General features: G+C 41.5%; 1 protein-coding gene across 1 annotated transcript; it reads right to left on the bottom strand.

The window, feature by feature from the left end:
• Positions 1–4,794: 4,794 nt before the first annotated feature.
• LOC119348911 (nuclear transcription factor Y subunit B-like) lies at positions 4,795–5,168 on the bottom strand. Its single transcript, XM_037616917.1, has 2 exons — positions 4,975–5,168; positions 4,795–4,879 (listed from the first exon to the last, which is right to left on the bottom strand). The coding sequence occupies exons 1-2, from the start codon at positions 5,166–5,168 to the stop codon at positions 4,795–4,797; spliced, it is 279 nt and encodes a 92-aa protein (XP_037472814.1).
• Between the last annotated feature and the right edge of the window lie 10,701 nt (positions 5,169–15,869).

Here is a 15,869-nt window from a genome sequence, read left to right as displayed (position 1 = left end):
ACGAGGAGGAGGTCTCACGCCTCCGGAAGGTAAATGACGACGTGTTGATGTAGCTGAGCGAGGCGCACAAGCATTGCGAAGATCTGGTCACCGCGGATCAACATAAATACCTAGGTGCTTGTCTCCCTTCTTGTTTCTTTTAGAAATGTTGCCTGATGCTTGAGCGTGACGTAGTGCCAATCCGTGAGATGTGTAATAATACGACGTTGAAGCCAGGCTCCGAGAGGTCGAGGGCACTGCCGAGAAGATGCAGGTTTCCCTTGGAATTGTCGTGTAAACTCTCTTTGGTGGGGATCCGGAGCAGTGGCGTACCCAGGAAAAAAATGAAGGGTGTGCACACTCTAAAAAAAATCCCCACCTAATCCATGTGTCAGAAAAAATATGTCAAAATAATAACATGAGTAGCTTAATGCAAATCTCACAACAATTTAGTTCACAAAATATATCTCAAATGTGCTCAATTACAATACGAGTAGTCTTACATGAAAGAAGAACAAGTAGAAAATTACATCACTAGGTAACTCTACGTTTTTGCATTGCCATGAAAGCATCAACTATGTCATCTTCGCTTACTTCCATGAACACATCCCGTTCAATAAATGTCACCAAGCAATCATTCAAGCGATCATCACTCATAGTAGTCCTCAACTTATTTTTCACTAGATTCATTGCTGAAAACACTCTTTCAACACTCACCGTTGCCACGGTAAAATCAATATCAATTTGATGAGTAAGTAGACCAAATCATAAAGAACATGCTTCTTTGTTGCAACAAGCATAATAGAGAGCTCACCAATATTACTTGCATTTCTAAACCTATCATCTTGTCTCATATCATCAATAAAATTAGTAAGTTGAAATTCTAGCCTTATCAAATCTATGCTTGAAATGTCCATGGGATAGAATTCAGCAAGTCTCATTACCTTGAGTGCATCATAAGAAGCAAATGAATTGAGGGGATTCAGGCCCTGTTTGGTTCATAAGTCTTAGGACTTTTTCTAGTCCCAACTAAAAAGTCTCTAGTCCCTAAAAAGTCCCTCCCTATTTGTTTCCAGAGACTAAAAAGTCCCTAGTCCCTTCCTAGAGGTTATTAAATGACCATGTTGCCCCTAGTATATACTCCCTCCGGTCCTTTTTACTCTGCATATTATAATTCTCTAAAGTCAAACTTCACAAAGTTTGACTGTATTTATATAAAAAAATATCAACATCTGCCATGTTAAACACTACAAGAAATATGTCAACTTATGACCACCACTATTGGTCACTGAATGGTCACAAATTTCCATTTATGACCTTTTTGTGACAAAAAACATAAGGTCAAAAGCTGGGCATCGTAAACTGACTATAGCGACCTTTAACAAAAGGTCGTTGATCCTATGACCTTCTGTTTTGGTCGCTAGCTCTCTCCCCAGGCCATGTCGGATCCGACGTGGCAAGCTGATGTGGCACAAGATTCAGCCCGGTCCAATTCAGTTTTCTACATGGGCCGAGCCCATTAATTCAGCCTTTTTATTATTTTTTCATGTGAATTTTTGGTCGGCTACATGGGCCACGCCCTACAATTCGGCCTTTTAATTTTCTAGGCCATGGCCCTTTTGCAAACCATTTCATTAGGCCTTTTTGTAAGGTTTTACAGAAATGCACAATATTCCAGTCCACTATTATTTGGGCTGTAGCATTTTTGATCCAGTAGACCATTTGGTCTTTTTGTTATTCACTGATTTCCAGTTTACACATTTGAATAGCAAACACTCAATAATTCTCTCAATTAAATGATTAAATTCAGAAATCATTCATCCAAATACACACAACAGCACATACAAGTCTGCACGTCCAACCTCAACTAAAACAAGCAAAAACAGATACACATCAACTAAAGTTGTGGTGCGCTTCCATCACAGCAGCAGCAACCTAAGCGACATTAGATCACCAAAAAGAAACAATGCCATCAACATGAGGCGGTAATCCAACTTCATCACTTTGTGAGGAGCAGCGCCACCAGGAGGATGCCGATCGCCTCTGGTACCTGGCCACAGGTCACATCAGAAATATTCAGAAATCAGTTGAACATAATTGACTACAAAAGAAATCAAAATTGAACAGAATTGTCATGCTTGTCTACTTTCAGGAAAGTTAATACATATTTCCATGCTTGTCTACCAAAGAAATTGTATCAACTTAACACTTAGTCATGCATAAGTGTTTCACATCAAAAACATACAGCAGTGCAGACTCAAAATTGTATCGACTTAACACTTAGTCATGCATAAGCGTTTCACATCAAAAACATACAAAATTTGGAGTAGGAAACTAAATCTCTAAATACTCCAGCTGCAAATACTGCTAACACTAATAGGCTAGTAGCAAATACTATATTTTTGGAGTTTTAACAAATGTTCAGTAATTTATGGAGTACAGCAGCAACATCACGTTAAGAAAGTGAGCTAAATCATCACATTTTCAACTCTAAAGGTGCGGCAGGTCCTAACCCTATCATAGGCATACGCGCAAACAGGTGCATGACAGTGTTAAGTTTTATACAAGGATGTGGCTTATTGAAACTGAAAGTCCAAGTAAAAGTCGTCAAGAGCAAAAATAATGAAATGTTTAGTCCCAGGTTTGTGAACTACGCAGCAATTCTTTTAAACTTGTAATACGAAGGCTGAGTTAGTACGCAGAATGTCTGTAAGCTACAACATGGCCCATCCAAGCACAGCCCAACCCGTCAGCTACAAAGAGCATGAAATAAAAACAAAATACCATACTTAATTGGAGCTTTATTTTTTTTTGTTCTTACACGGGCCACTAATAAATAAAGAGTCAGAAAAGCGTCTGAATGGAATCGAGGCTCTGTTTTAGGTAGCAAAGTGGCAAGCAATCTATTTGTGCAGCAGCAATTCTAGGCTTCACTCTGCTCATGATATACTAATGACTTCTAGCATAAAAAAACACTTCTGGCCTAGTAAGCAACAGTATAGCATGCACTTATTAAATTCTTAAGAGTAGCACATGCATTGTTTATTAAGGTAATCATATGTTACAGTTTGTGTTAAAATCTCCTAGGAGTTCAAAGGATGGAAACAATCTACTATGGAGAAGTGAAGGACCCCAAGTACCTTAAGAGTAGCACATGCATTATACAACTCTTCTTTACGAGTATCTCCGAAACCATCAGTGTTACCTGTAAAAGTGGTAGTCATCACATGGAAAAATTAGCCAAGCACAGCTCTAATATGGAAAGAAGCACTTCTGTATTTCTATTATATATGCTAGAGAAACTGATTTCTAGTGTTAAAACGTGCAGCTCTGTATACATAATTTTGGTAAGCTAGGCAGAAGCTTAAATATTGAGTGTACAGAAATAGTCATGTGTATGCATATGTAAATCAATATGTCAAATTTATGGCCAACTAGAGATTCATGTATACAATTTGCTAGAGAAGAAAATAACAAGTCAGTTTGTAGCTAGCCTACCAGCAGTTTAACAACACTAATAGATTTGCATTTGATGCTGCCACTTAATTTCAAGACATGACAAGACAAAAAGCATGGCATCAACACGAGCATCAATAGCATACTAACACCTAAATTGATACTAAATTAATGGAGTCCCATCCATCCATGAGAAAAGAAAGTGCCTTTGGTTGATAAAGAGAAGAGAAGACTACCTCTTGCTAGGATCAAACCAGAGGATACCAGCGCATCCACCCATGAGCAGGTTGTGTGGCTCGAGGTCATGGTCCCGTACACCGCGTTCGTGGCAAATGATACAACATCATGGAGTGGGATAACATGTTTAGCAGTACAGGTTATATAGTAAGCAAGCAAGCAATTTGGCAAGCTATGTTGCAAGATAATTGTTGTGTTGCTAACAATCACCATGTAAGAATGCTTTGTTGTACTAATACATGCACATCAAGCGAGAGTGGTGTTCTATTCTTACCACATAGGCACAAGTAAGATGATGCCCGATTCGCCCTGCTTCTCCACAAGACTCGACCAGGAGCACAAGATAGTAGGCTGGTAACAAAATAACAAGCCACACATAAGACTGTTATGCCCTGGACAACTACAGAGAAGAAAGCAAAAGTAACCAGAATAGTAGAGGTGTGGTGATCAAGTATATAAACACTCCTAGCAGCTAATTATATAAGGGCATTGCTCATAATGAAGAGCAAAGTATTTTTATGGGGAGGAAAGGCTCCCAGCTTCACCACCCCCAGGATATGCATTCAAACAAGAATTTATTAGTGAAGAACAAAAAGAGCGGCTCCCCTGTTTTTTGCTGGAACAACAGTAGCCTAGCTTAGCTTCAAACAAGAATAACGAATTTGTAAGACATGTATGTCTGCCATAACCAAGCAAGCGGATTCAGTAGCTACTTAAACAGTTTAATAGTTGGACTCCGGAGACAATTCTTAGTGCTTCAAATCATTCAGTTATCTGAATAAACAGTACAGAAAAGAATTGAAGATCTCAATGATAGTAGTAATTGGAGGGATAAATCAACACTTCTTCTAAGGACAATAAGATGATTGGTGCCACGCAGTGTGGGGTCTCATCAGTCACCAAGCTGAACATGAGTGTTTAAATTTGCCAACTAGGACTAACAAAAGTGCCAAACAGAGCTTTTCAGGCTACAACAGCAACATATTAAACTATCATGGACCTACCTAACTCTCAAAGCACTAATCCATCCCCAATTAGTTCAGATAAAAAATCCCACATGGCTAAATGGGCATGCACCTCTCTGTAATTCTGCAGATAAACCTTGAGGGGCTCAATGTACTCCTAAAAGCCTAGCGTGGCCATCGCCCAGAGCAGGTCATCGATGTTGATGGTCTTGCACTTCTCCCTCTGGCACTTGTCACTCGCCCTACAATACAGACAAGACAAAATGGCAACAGGTCAGCACCAGACCACACTTGATTCGGGCAGGCAAAACAGAGCGGCAACGGTCAACAGAGGCACTCACTCGCTGGCGATGAAGCAATGAACTCTGAGATGCACTCCCGCAGGGTCTCCTTGGCGTCCTTGGCGATCTTGCCGTTGGCCAGGATGGCCTTCTTCATGATGCTGCTGATGTTGGCGATGGGCAGGAACCTGTCCTGCTCTCTGACGCTGCCGAAGCCGCCGCCCGGCGGGCTCGCCGGCGCGTCTGACATCCGGCCGCCCTCCTGCAGCACACCAGCAACCCCGACAGATCCATCAGCGCACCGGCGCACCAAACCCTAGACCCCGACTTCCGGAAGCGCGGGGAGAGAGGTGAGGGGAGAGGGTGGCATACCTTATATAGACGGGCATGTAGAGGGAGGGAGGGAAGGTGGTGAAGGGGAATGGAGGTGCGGTGAGCGCGGCGAGCGACGTCCCCGTGCTCCGCGAGCCTCTGCGGCGCCTTTCTGGCCACCGGAGGAGCTGAGGGCCGAATCCGCTGCGGTTGGCTCGCCTGCCCAAGCCCCGTCGGTGGAGAGCGCCTGCTCGATCCAGATCGAGGTCCTGATTGGCTTGGGGTTGCCTGCGAATCTTGGGGGCGGCTCTGGGCATGGGCTCGATCTTGGGTCGGCCTCAACCTCGTCTACGGCGAGGGTCGTCGATGGTGGCGGTGGCGGTGGGGTTGGGGGCGGCGGCAGATCAAGATCTGAGGGAAGGAGAAGGGGGTGGGGTTGGGGGCGTGGGCGGAGAAAGAAGAGCTGGAAGCGGGAGCGAGGTTTGGGTGCAGCGCGAGGGAAGGAGGGTGCCGCCGGTGACAGAAAGGAAGGAGGGCGCCGCCGGTGATAGAAAGGAAGGAGGGCACCGCCGGTGCCAGCGCGAGGGAAGGAGGGCGTGGCGCGAGGGGTGAGGGAGAGGCCGATCTGGATCGGGGACAGAGAGAGGGAGGCGGCGGGCGGAAGGAAGGGACGAGAGGTGAGAGAGAGGTAGGGTTTGGTGCGGTGGGTTTTTTTCCTTTCTTTGCATGGACGGATGGATGGACGATGGATTGCTAGCAATGGATGGTAGGATGTCTGCCATCTCATCGATCCATGCCACAAATGGTTCCACCAATCACAATGTAGTACACACTTTGACGATTTTATAACCATCTAAATTGGTCGTAATCAATTAAATAATATGCTAAATCATGTCACCTATTTTATAACATCATAGAATTAGAAAAAAATAAGAACAATAGCATCGTGTCACAAGTGAGACTTGTTTTTCAGAAAAATAACAAACCTGGAATAATACAAATATCTTTAAAAACTGATCTAAAAAATGAGTTTTATTTGCAAAAAAACATTTTCAACCTTTGGAGTGTCGAAAATGGTATATTTTTTTTGAAGCACCTACCAATATTTGTTGCAAAATGGCACCACTCTATTTTTCAATAATATTAGATCATATTTTAGGTACAATTGACCAAATGCTTGTGTCTCAATAGCTGTCTATCCACCTCTCGTCAATAATTGAGGAGGTTTTTTAAGTGCCCATTTTTCATTTTTCGAGTGTCCAAAAGGGGTTTTTTGTGAAGAACCTACCAAATAATTGTTGCGAAATTGGACCAAATCATTTTTCTAAAATGCTATGCCATATTTAATGCACAATTGACCAAATGGTTGGGTGTAAAGAGTTTTGATCCTCCTCTCGTGAAAAAGACAAATTTTCGCCGATTCAGTTGGAAGCGGGTCAAATTTGAACTGTAGCTGCCTTATAGTTTGCTCTTTATTTTTTCCAAAAATCATTTCTAGGTACATAAGTTTCTATTTAATCAGAGAAACACCAAAAAAATTCCAAGATTCAACCACTAGCTAGGAACGGTCAAACCCGCCGTTTTGACCGCATTTTGAAACGGGCATAAAAAATTCAAAAAAAAATCGAAAAATTGGGAAACCTTCGCATTGTGTCATTATATGTGGCCAAGTTCCCAAGAAAAATAACAAACTTGTAATACGGCAATTCTTTTAAAAAAAGTGTTCTCAGAAATGAGGTATCATGCGTGAAGATTCATGGCTTTCAAGCCAAATGATCAATCTTATGGCCACATTCATGGCATAGTTTGTTTAAATGATCTCATATTGTGCACAAGGGTGCATATTGGAATGGAAAACAATGTTGCCTAAGGAAGTTTTCATTTTCGTTGGATGAAAAAACCATTTTCCATTTTTCGAGTGCCCGAAAGGAGGTTCTTTTGTGAAGGAACTACCAAATAATTGTTGCAAAATTGGACCAAATAAATTTTCTAAAATACTAGGACATATTTAATGCACAATTGACAAAATGGTTGGGTGTAAAAAGTTTTGATCCACCTCTCATGAAAAAGACAAATTTCCGCCGATTCAGTTGGAAGCGGGTCAAATTTGAACTGCAGCTGCCTCATAGTTTGCTATTTATTTTTTTAAAAAATCATTTCTAGGTACATAAGTATCTATTTAATCAGAGAAACACCAAAAGTTTTCCAAGATTCAACCACTAACTAGGAACGGTCAAGCCCGCCGTTTTGACCGCATTTTAAAACGGGCATAAAAAATTCAAAAAAAATCAAAAAATTGGGAAACCTTCGCATTGTGTCATTATATGTGGCCAAGTTCCCAGGGAAAATAACAAATTTGTAATACGGCAATTATTTCAAAAAAGTGTTCTCAGAAACGAGCTATCACGTGTGGAGATCAATGGCTTTCAAGCCAAATGATCAATCTTATGGCCACATTCATGGCATAGTTTGTTCAAATGATCTCATATTGTGCACAAGGGTGCATATTGGAATGGCAAACAATGTTGCCTAAGGAAGTTTTCATTTTCTTTGGACGAAAAAACCATTTTCCATTTTTCGAGTGCCCAAAAGGAGGTTTTTTTGTGAAGGACCTCCCAAATAATTGTTGCAAAATTGGACCAAATCAATTTTATAAAATACTAGGCCATATTTGATTCACAATTGACCAAATGGTTAGGTGTCAAATGCCTTGATCCACCTCCGGTGAAAAAGACAAATTCTCGCCGATTCAGCAGGAAGCGGGTCAAATTTCAACTGTGCCTGCCTTGTAGTTTGCTCTTTATTTTTTCAAAAAATCATTTCTAGATACATAAGTATCTATTTAATCAGAGAAACATCAAAAAAATTCCAAGATTCAACCACTAGCTAGGAATGGTCAAACCCGCCGTTTTGACCGCATTTTGAAATGGGCATAAAAAAATTCAAAAAAAATTGAAAAATTGGGAAACCTTCGCATTGTGTCATTATATGTGGCCAAGTTCCCAGGAAAAATAACAAACTTGTAATACGGCAATTCTTTTAAAAAAGTGTTCTCAGAAATGAGCTATCATTCGTGAAGATTCATGGCTTTCAAGCCAAATGATTAATCTTATGGCCACATTCATGGCATTGTTTGTTCAAATGATCTCATATTGTGCACAAGGGTGCATATTGGAATGGCAAACAATGTTGCCTAAGGAAGTTTCCATTTTCGTTGGACGAAAAAGCCATTTTCCATTTTCCGAATGCCCGAAAGGAGGTTTTTTTGTGAAGGAACTACCAAATAATTGGTGCAAAATTGGACCAAATCAATTTTCTAAAATACTAGGACATATTCAATGCACAATTGACAAAATGGTTGGGTGTAAAAAGTTTTGATCCACCTCTCGTGAAAAAGACAAATTTCCGCCGATTCAGTTGGAAGCGGGTCAAATTTGAATTGCAGCTGCCTCATAGTTTGCTATTTATTTTTTCCAAAAATCATTTCTAGTTACATAAGGACCTATTTAATCATAAATACATGGCTTGGTGGCGATACGTCGAGGTTTGGGCGGTGGCCGAGGGCCCCAACTCTAGAGCGCGTAAACTCGCATGCCCGTCGCGTGGTCACCGCGTGACCGTAATGTTGCCATGTGTTCTGGGCGGCTTAGGCATGTCTAGTGGGTTGGGCACTCCCCAGGTTGGTGCTAGGAAGAAAATTACAACATAAGATTCTCACGAGAAGACCGATCGATGCTCAAACATGAATTAGCAGCCAAGTGTTTGATTAGCGGTACGGGAAATGCACATGGACAATGGGCGCGAGTTTTGGCTGAGGATGATAATCTACTAAGGAGAATGTCTTCACAAATTTTTAGCTCAAAAGGAGGATCCTAGGTGGTACTTGCTTTGCAAAGTACCACGCTGGACAAAAATATGAATGTTGAAGCTGAGCTCAAAATAATGAATGGATTGAGCTGAAATTTTGTGGAGGATGGTTATTTGGGCATAGGAAAGCATTGTAGAAAATTGATACCATTTGGACATGCCAAAGTAGTACTTCCTTCACAATGCTCTTCTATGGACAGAAACTTGGGAAAACTAGTGAGAGAGATTGGATGAATGAAATGAGCTCAAAATTGGTCTAGGTAAGTTACTTAGGTATGGTCATGCGCTGGTCAATTTTCAGATCATTTGGGTAAGCCTAACTAGTACTTACTTCACAAAGCTTCTCTCGAGGTAGAAACTTTGGAAATTTTCCGAGAAATATTTACTAGGAAAATTGAGCTGAATATTATCATGTGGCAATGATTTGGGTATGTAAGAGTGCCCGAAAAGTTTGAGGGTAATAGGAGGGGTCTATATAACACTTGCTTTGCAACGTGCCAATTTGGCCATAAAATATAAATTGAACCTGGGCTCACATAGATGATTTGACTGAGCTGCAATTTGGAGGAGGGTGATAATTTGGGCATATGAAGAAATGTATAAATTTCATGTCATTTAGAGATATAAAAAAGGTACTTCCTTCACAATGCTTCTAGGTGGACAAAAACTTTGGAAATATGCCGAGGAAGATTTGCTAGGCAAATGGAGCTGAATTTTGTCATGCAGTAATGATTTGGATAGGAAAGAGTGCCCAAAAATTCCTAGGGCAATCAAGAATATATAAATAGCACTTCCTTCATAAAGTGTTGTTGTGAACATAATAGGAAAATGAATATTGTTGAATTAGTTTTGAACTAGGCAAGTAAGGATTTTTACATATTTGATGAAGATATGACCCAAAGAATTTATGAGATTTTTTTGGGAATTTTGGGAATGATAGAAATATAGGTTGCTTCACAACCAAGGGCAAAAACTGCCACATGGACATGACACATAGGCAAAACTGATGAGATGGCGCCTAATCATCACAACCCACCACAATCTACAAGGCTATGACCATCTATATTGGTCATTAACAACTAGAAATAAGGCAGCGGACTAGCACTGTTTGCTTTGTGACGATTTCGTGTAAGGAAATTACGACCTTTCTGACCAAAATGGTCGCAATGGTTTAGGGTTTGGAGCCCCCTGAACAGCTTTTGACCAATTGGTCTAAAATGGTCATAAATTTATGACCAATTCTTCGAGGGTCACTGACAGAAGGTCATAAGTTGACATATTTCTTGTAGTGAAAGTTATACAATATGAAACTTTAAGTCATGACACATCTATTGGTATTGATTTCAGATTATGAATGTTGGTACTTTCTTCTATAAAGTTGGTCAAATTTTACGAGCCTTTACTTCAGTCAAATCTTATATGCAAACTAAAAAGGACCGGAGGGAGTAGAAAAATAACAATCAAACAATACCATGGGGTGGCGGGCCATTGAATGCATGGAGGGGCATTGTTGGAAAAGTCCCATAAAAGACTCTCCTTGAGAGTCTTCTTCATTTAGTCCCAAATGCCTAGTTTAGTCCCTAAAAAGTCCCTCCCGTTTGGTAAAAAAGTCTCTAAGAGGGACTTTTTCTAGTCCCTACACAAAAAAGTCCCTGGAAACAAACAACCCCTCAAAGCCGACATGCAAATAAGCAACTCGGTATTAACCTCATCAAACCGACTGTCAAGCTCTTGAATGGTTTGATCAATGACACCAAGATATACTTCTCTTCTATAACGATCATCATTTGTTTGTACTTCATAATACCGACGTGATCTTCGATTTGGCTCATAAATATCCTCCCACAAAGGAACTTGAATGTCATGTTTGTTGCAAAATAAGGTTAGCTTTGCAAGAAAATCTTCCCAACCATGAGACCTCATGTGTTGCATTCTACTCTTTGCCAAACTAGCAAGTGTCATTGCATTGACAATATCTTAATCTCTCTTTTGCAAAGATTTGGACAACTCATTTGTGTAGCCAAGAATAACAAGCATCAAGTGAAGATTGAAAACAAAGTCAAATGATTCAAAGGCTTGAGCAACTCCATGTATTCTTGTCCACTCACTTCTTTTGTGAAGGATCTTTTCCAATAGCATCAAGTACTTTAAGGATTGTGGAATACATGCTAACAATGTGCATAATGGTTTTTAAATGAGAACCCCAACGAGTGGCGCCGGGTCTAGCTAGTCACATCTCTTGATTTAGCCCACTTCCACTTTCAATCTCACCCATTTCAAGTGCTTCCAACACCTTTTGAGCTCTAACATCTCGAAGCATGTCATGGCGCTTACAACAAACTCCAACAATATTGAGCAAATAAGAAACATGATCAAAGAACCACAAACATGGTTCATTGTCCTTTGCCACAGCTATAAGAACCAACTGAAGTTGATGTGCAAAACAATGGATGTAATAGGCAGAGGGTGACTCTTTCATGATCAATGTTTTCAACCATTTAATCTCCCCTTTCATGTTGCTAGCCCCATCATATCCTTGCCCACGTATTTGACTAGGAGTCAAATGATGATCTTTAAGCAAAGTTTGAATTGCATCCTTAAGTGACAATGAAGTTGTATTGGCAACATGAACAACTCCAAGGAACCTCTCACATCCTCTTCCCGATTTGTCAACAAATCGTATGAAGAGAGCAAGTTGTTCTTTATGAGATGCATCACTAGACTTCGGCCGTCGGGACGGGAGGCACGGGCGGGAAGAGCTCCTCCGGGGCGGCGGCGGCCCTCTGGTCCGGGTCGATGGGTCGGCGGCTCGCGGGTCGCGGCGCTTGCTGCTTGCTAGCTGTTCTCGCCAAAGGGAAGGAGCTCCCGTGGCCGGCACTGCTTCGACTTTGAAGGGGAGCAGCAGCTGCTGAGTGGGTGATGCGGTGAGCGCCGAGCGGCAGCGCGTCCTGGTTGGGCAGCGGCCGAGCGAGAAGGGATTAGGCCATTAGGTCGCGCCGCTCTGCCTATCTCTCTCTCTCGCTCGCTCTGTCCGGGTCTCTCACGTGATGGCAGTTAGGCCTAGCTGGCTGGCTTAGTTAAATTGGGCTAAAATATTATATGGTATAAAAAAATTCTCACAAACTCTGGGTGTGCCACGGCACACCATGCACACACGCTAGGTCCGTCACTGATCCGGAGCTCTGACCCGACCTCGACAGTGTGCTGGTACTGCCTTATTAGGTCGGCAGGGCAGATGGATGACTCGCTGTTCTCCGAGGGAGCCCGCCGGGTGCTTGCCGGTGCATGGGCGCATTTTTTTTTGAAATGAAGGCGTGCCCCCGGCCTCTGCATCATAATGATGCATGGAGCCATCTTATTAAAAAGTCTCGAAATATCATAAAGTCACAAAGGTATTACAGCTCGCAAGCAGAGCAAAAAAAAAGAAAATAAAAGTACATGCTCAGAATCACAACTGTAAGGGAAAAAAAGAGGATAAGCTCCCTAGGCTCCTATCCTGTTATGTGACCGTCATCCGAACCGGTTGAATATAACCCGTGCTACCATCTCCCATTGGTTGAACCCAGTAATCAAAGGCTTCCTAGAGTTCGTAGGAGTGAGTAAGGACCACGTACGGATCCAAGCTGTAGCTTTGAAAATAACCTGCAAGAAAATTAAAGTGTGTTGTCTATTAAAAATCAAATCATTCCTACAGTTCCATACAGCCCACAAAAGCGCACATATTCCAATCCAAATATGAGCAGCAGTATCATGGTCAACCCCAGCTAACCACGTTCCAAACAATGATTCAATGTTAGCTGGGGGATTAATATTGAAGGCAATATGGATAGTTTTCCAAAGCAATTTAGTGAGAGGGCATTCAAGGAATAAGTGTTGTATTGTTTCATCATGATCACAAAAACAAAAACGTGAACTACCTACCCATCGTCTCTTGATTAAGTTGTCCTTAGTGAGTATTACTTGCTTGTGGACAAACCATATAAAAATATTAATACGCAAGGGAACCTTAATCTTCCAAATATGCAACGATCTCGAGATTGGGCTAGAATTAATCAAATCTATATAAAAAGATTTCACCGTGAAAACTCTATTCTTAGCTAATGTCCATTGCGTCGAATCCGGCTGGTCGGAAAGTTGAACACCTATCAATCTCCAAACCAAGTGCAACCAAGCAGTCCATCTCTCACCAACTAACGCACGCCTAAACTGGATATTCAAGGGGATTGTTTGGAACACGGTACCTACGTAATCCTCCTTGCATTGTACAATATTATAAAGGGTGGGATACTGTACGGTCAGGGGTGTTGCTCCTAACCATGTATCCTCCCAAAATCTTGTTGACGTCCCATTGCCAACCAATAATTTGACCCTACGAAAAAATAAATCATTCACTCTCATAAGCTCTTTCCAGAATGGCGAGTCAGTTGGTCTCATGGTAACCTGGGCGAGCGTTTTCGACTTCAAGTATTTATTGCGCAAAAGTTGTGCCCATATGCCCTCCGGCTCTATCTCCAACCTGTAGAGCCACTTGCTCATAAGGCATTTATTCTTGATTTCTAAGTTCTCAATACCAAGACCTCCTTGGTCTTTTGGCCGGCAAAGGATGTCCCATCGCGCCAGTCGGTATTTTCTTTTGGCCTCATCTGACTGCCAGAAGAAACGAGATATGAAGAAATCAAGTCGCTCTCATAGGATTTCGAAGAAAGAGAGTAGGAACATCGGCATACTGGTCAATACCGAATTAATCAGCACTAGCCGACCTCCATAAGACATAAGCTTACCCTTCCAGCAGCTCAGCTTTTTCTCAATTCGATCTTCAATACAATTCCATTCTTTATTAGACAACTTACGGTGGTGAATTGGTATGCCCAAATAACTAAATGGTAACGACCCTAATTCACACCAGAACAGTTGTCTATATGTGTCTTGTTCGTCTTTGGCCTTCCCAAAGCAGAACAACTCACTTTTGTGAAAGTTTATCTTTAATCCAGACAATTGTTCAAAGAGGCACAATATAAGTTTCATATTGCGCGCTTTAGCAATGTCATGTTCCATGAATAGGACGGTGTCATAAGTATACTGCAAGATGGAGACTCCTCCATCGACCAAATGGGGAACTAAACCCTCCACCTGACAATGTTGTTTGGCTCTGCCAATAAGAATGGCCAACATACCGGCCACTATATTAAATAAGAGAGGAGACATGAAATCTCCTTATCTCAAACCCTTATGTGTCTGAAAGTAATGACCGATATCATCATTAATCTTGATTCCGACACTACCATTCTGGACTTGAGAACCCACTTGGTTCCTCCAAGCCTCACTAAATCCTTTCATGTGCATTGCCTGCTGAAGAAAAGGCCATTTAACTTTATCATATGCCTTTTCAAAATCCACTTTGAAGATAACCCCATCTAGCTTCTTCTAATGGATTTCATGAAGCGTTTCATGCAGCACGACAACCCCTTCAAGTATGTGTCGCCCCGGCATGAACGTTGTCTGACTCGGTTGTACCACTGAATGAGTAATTTGTGTCAATCTATTGGTATCAACCTTTGTGAAAATTTTGAAACTCACATTAAGAAGACATATTGGCCTAAATTGTTCAATCTGAACCGCTTCTTCTTTTTTGGGTAACAGCGTACTCAGGCCAAAATTAAGATGAAACAGCTCGAGATGGCCACTAAAGAAGTCATGAAACATAGGCATAAGATCATTCTTAATAATATGCCAACATTTCTTATAAAATTCAGCTGGAAACCCATCTGGCCCCGGTGCTTTATTCGGTTTCATTTGTGAGATGGCTTTCAAAACCTCCTTCTCAGTAAATGGTGCAGATAGAATATCATTCTCCTCTATCTGAAATTGAGGTATATCTCCAAAAACTGATTCATCTAGGGCCACCGTGCTTGCTTCCGGATGCCCAAAAAGTTGTTTATAGTAATTAGAGATATACGCTTTCAAATTCTCATGCCCTAGAATTGTCCCCTCGTCCTGTTCGAGTTGTATGATTTTTTTTCTTCCTATGTTTACCATTCGCAACCATATGGAAGAATTGTGTATTATCGTCCCCTTGGACAATCTTAAGCACTTTAGCACGCAATGCTCACTTGAGCTCTTCTTCTCTAAGAAGAGCGCGTAAGCTTTGCTCAGTTTTGGACTTGGAGTGTTGCTCGGTAATCATAAGAAGATTGCTTTCGGCTTTTAAATCTAAAGTCTCAATTAAATGAGTAAGGCGTTCTTTCTCTTGCAAGACGAGGGGACAATTCTAGGGCATGACGCTGTTCTACCAAGTCCGCTTTGTCATTTCTGTGGTATTTGTGAATGGGTTAGGGAGCCCTTTTTGTGTGGCCCGGCATGCTTGTTCCGGCTTGTTGCCTAAACGTAGCCACGGGCTCAGGGTAGTATTCTCAGCACTGTTAAGACCTTGTATCACGATAATTTTCCTAAGGGGTTCAGTGCGTATCTTCGCAATAATTCTCAAAGTATAAGAACAAAGTGGTTTTGATATGAATTACATGATCGGGCTAAGTTATAGGACCACACTTGTAAGATACCTATGCTACATTACGGAATCACATGAAATGTAGTGGAATAACAAAAGTACAAACCCAAATGTACTATAGTAAGATATTTGTCGAGAGAATGTTATGCTCTAGCCAAACAAAAAAGGTTTTTGTACAATGACGCTACAAACATCACAGAGTTACATGGAGCCACACACCAGCTACACTACTATGATCTTACTCCACAGAGACTAAAAATGTCTTTG

The sequence above is a fragment of the Triticum dicoccoides genome, chromosome 1A (assembly GCF_002162155.2).
Source record: "Triticum dicoccoides isolate Atlit2015 ecotype Zavitan chromosome 1A, WEW_v2.0, whole genome shotgun sequence".
NCBI lineage: Eukaryota > Viridiplantae > Streptophyta > Magnoliopsida > Poales > Poaceae > Triticum > Triticum dicoccoides.
The sequence above is the reverse complement of the archived record's forward strand: the minus strand, read 5'-3'. Positions and strand labels throughout refer to the sequence as shown.

Coding starts and splice junctions, on each gene's coding strand:
- LOC119348911 (XM_037616917.1), bottom strand. CDS start 5,168: ATGTCAGACGCGCCGGCGAGCCCGCCGGGCGGCGGCTTCGGCAGCGTC. Junction 4,880..4,974: donor GCTTCATCGCCAGCGAGTGA/GTGCCTCTGTTG, acceptor TCTGTATTGTAG/GGCGAGTGACAAGTGCCAGA.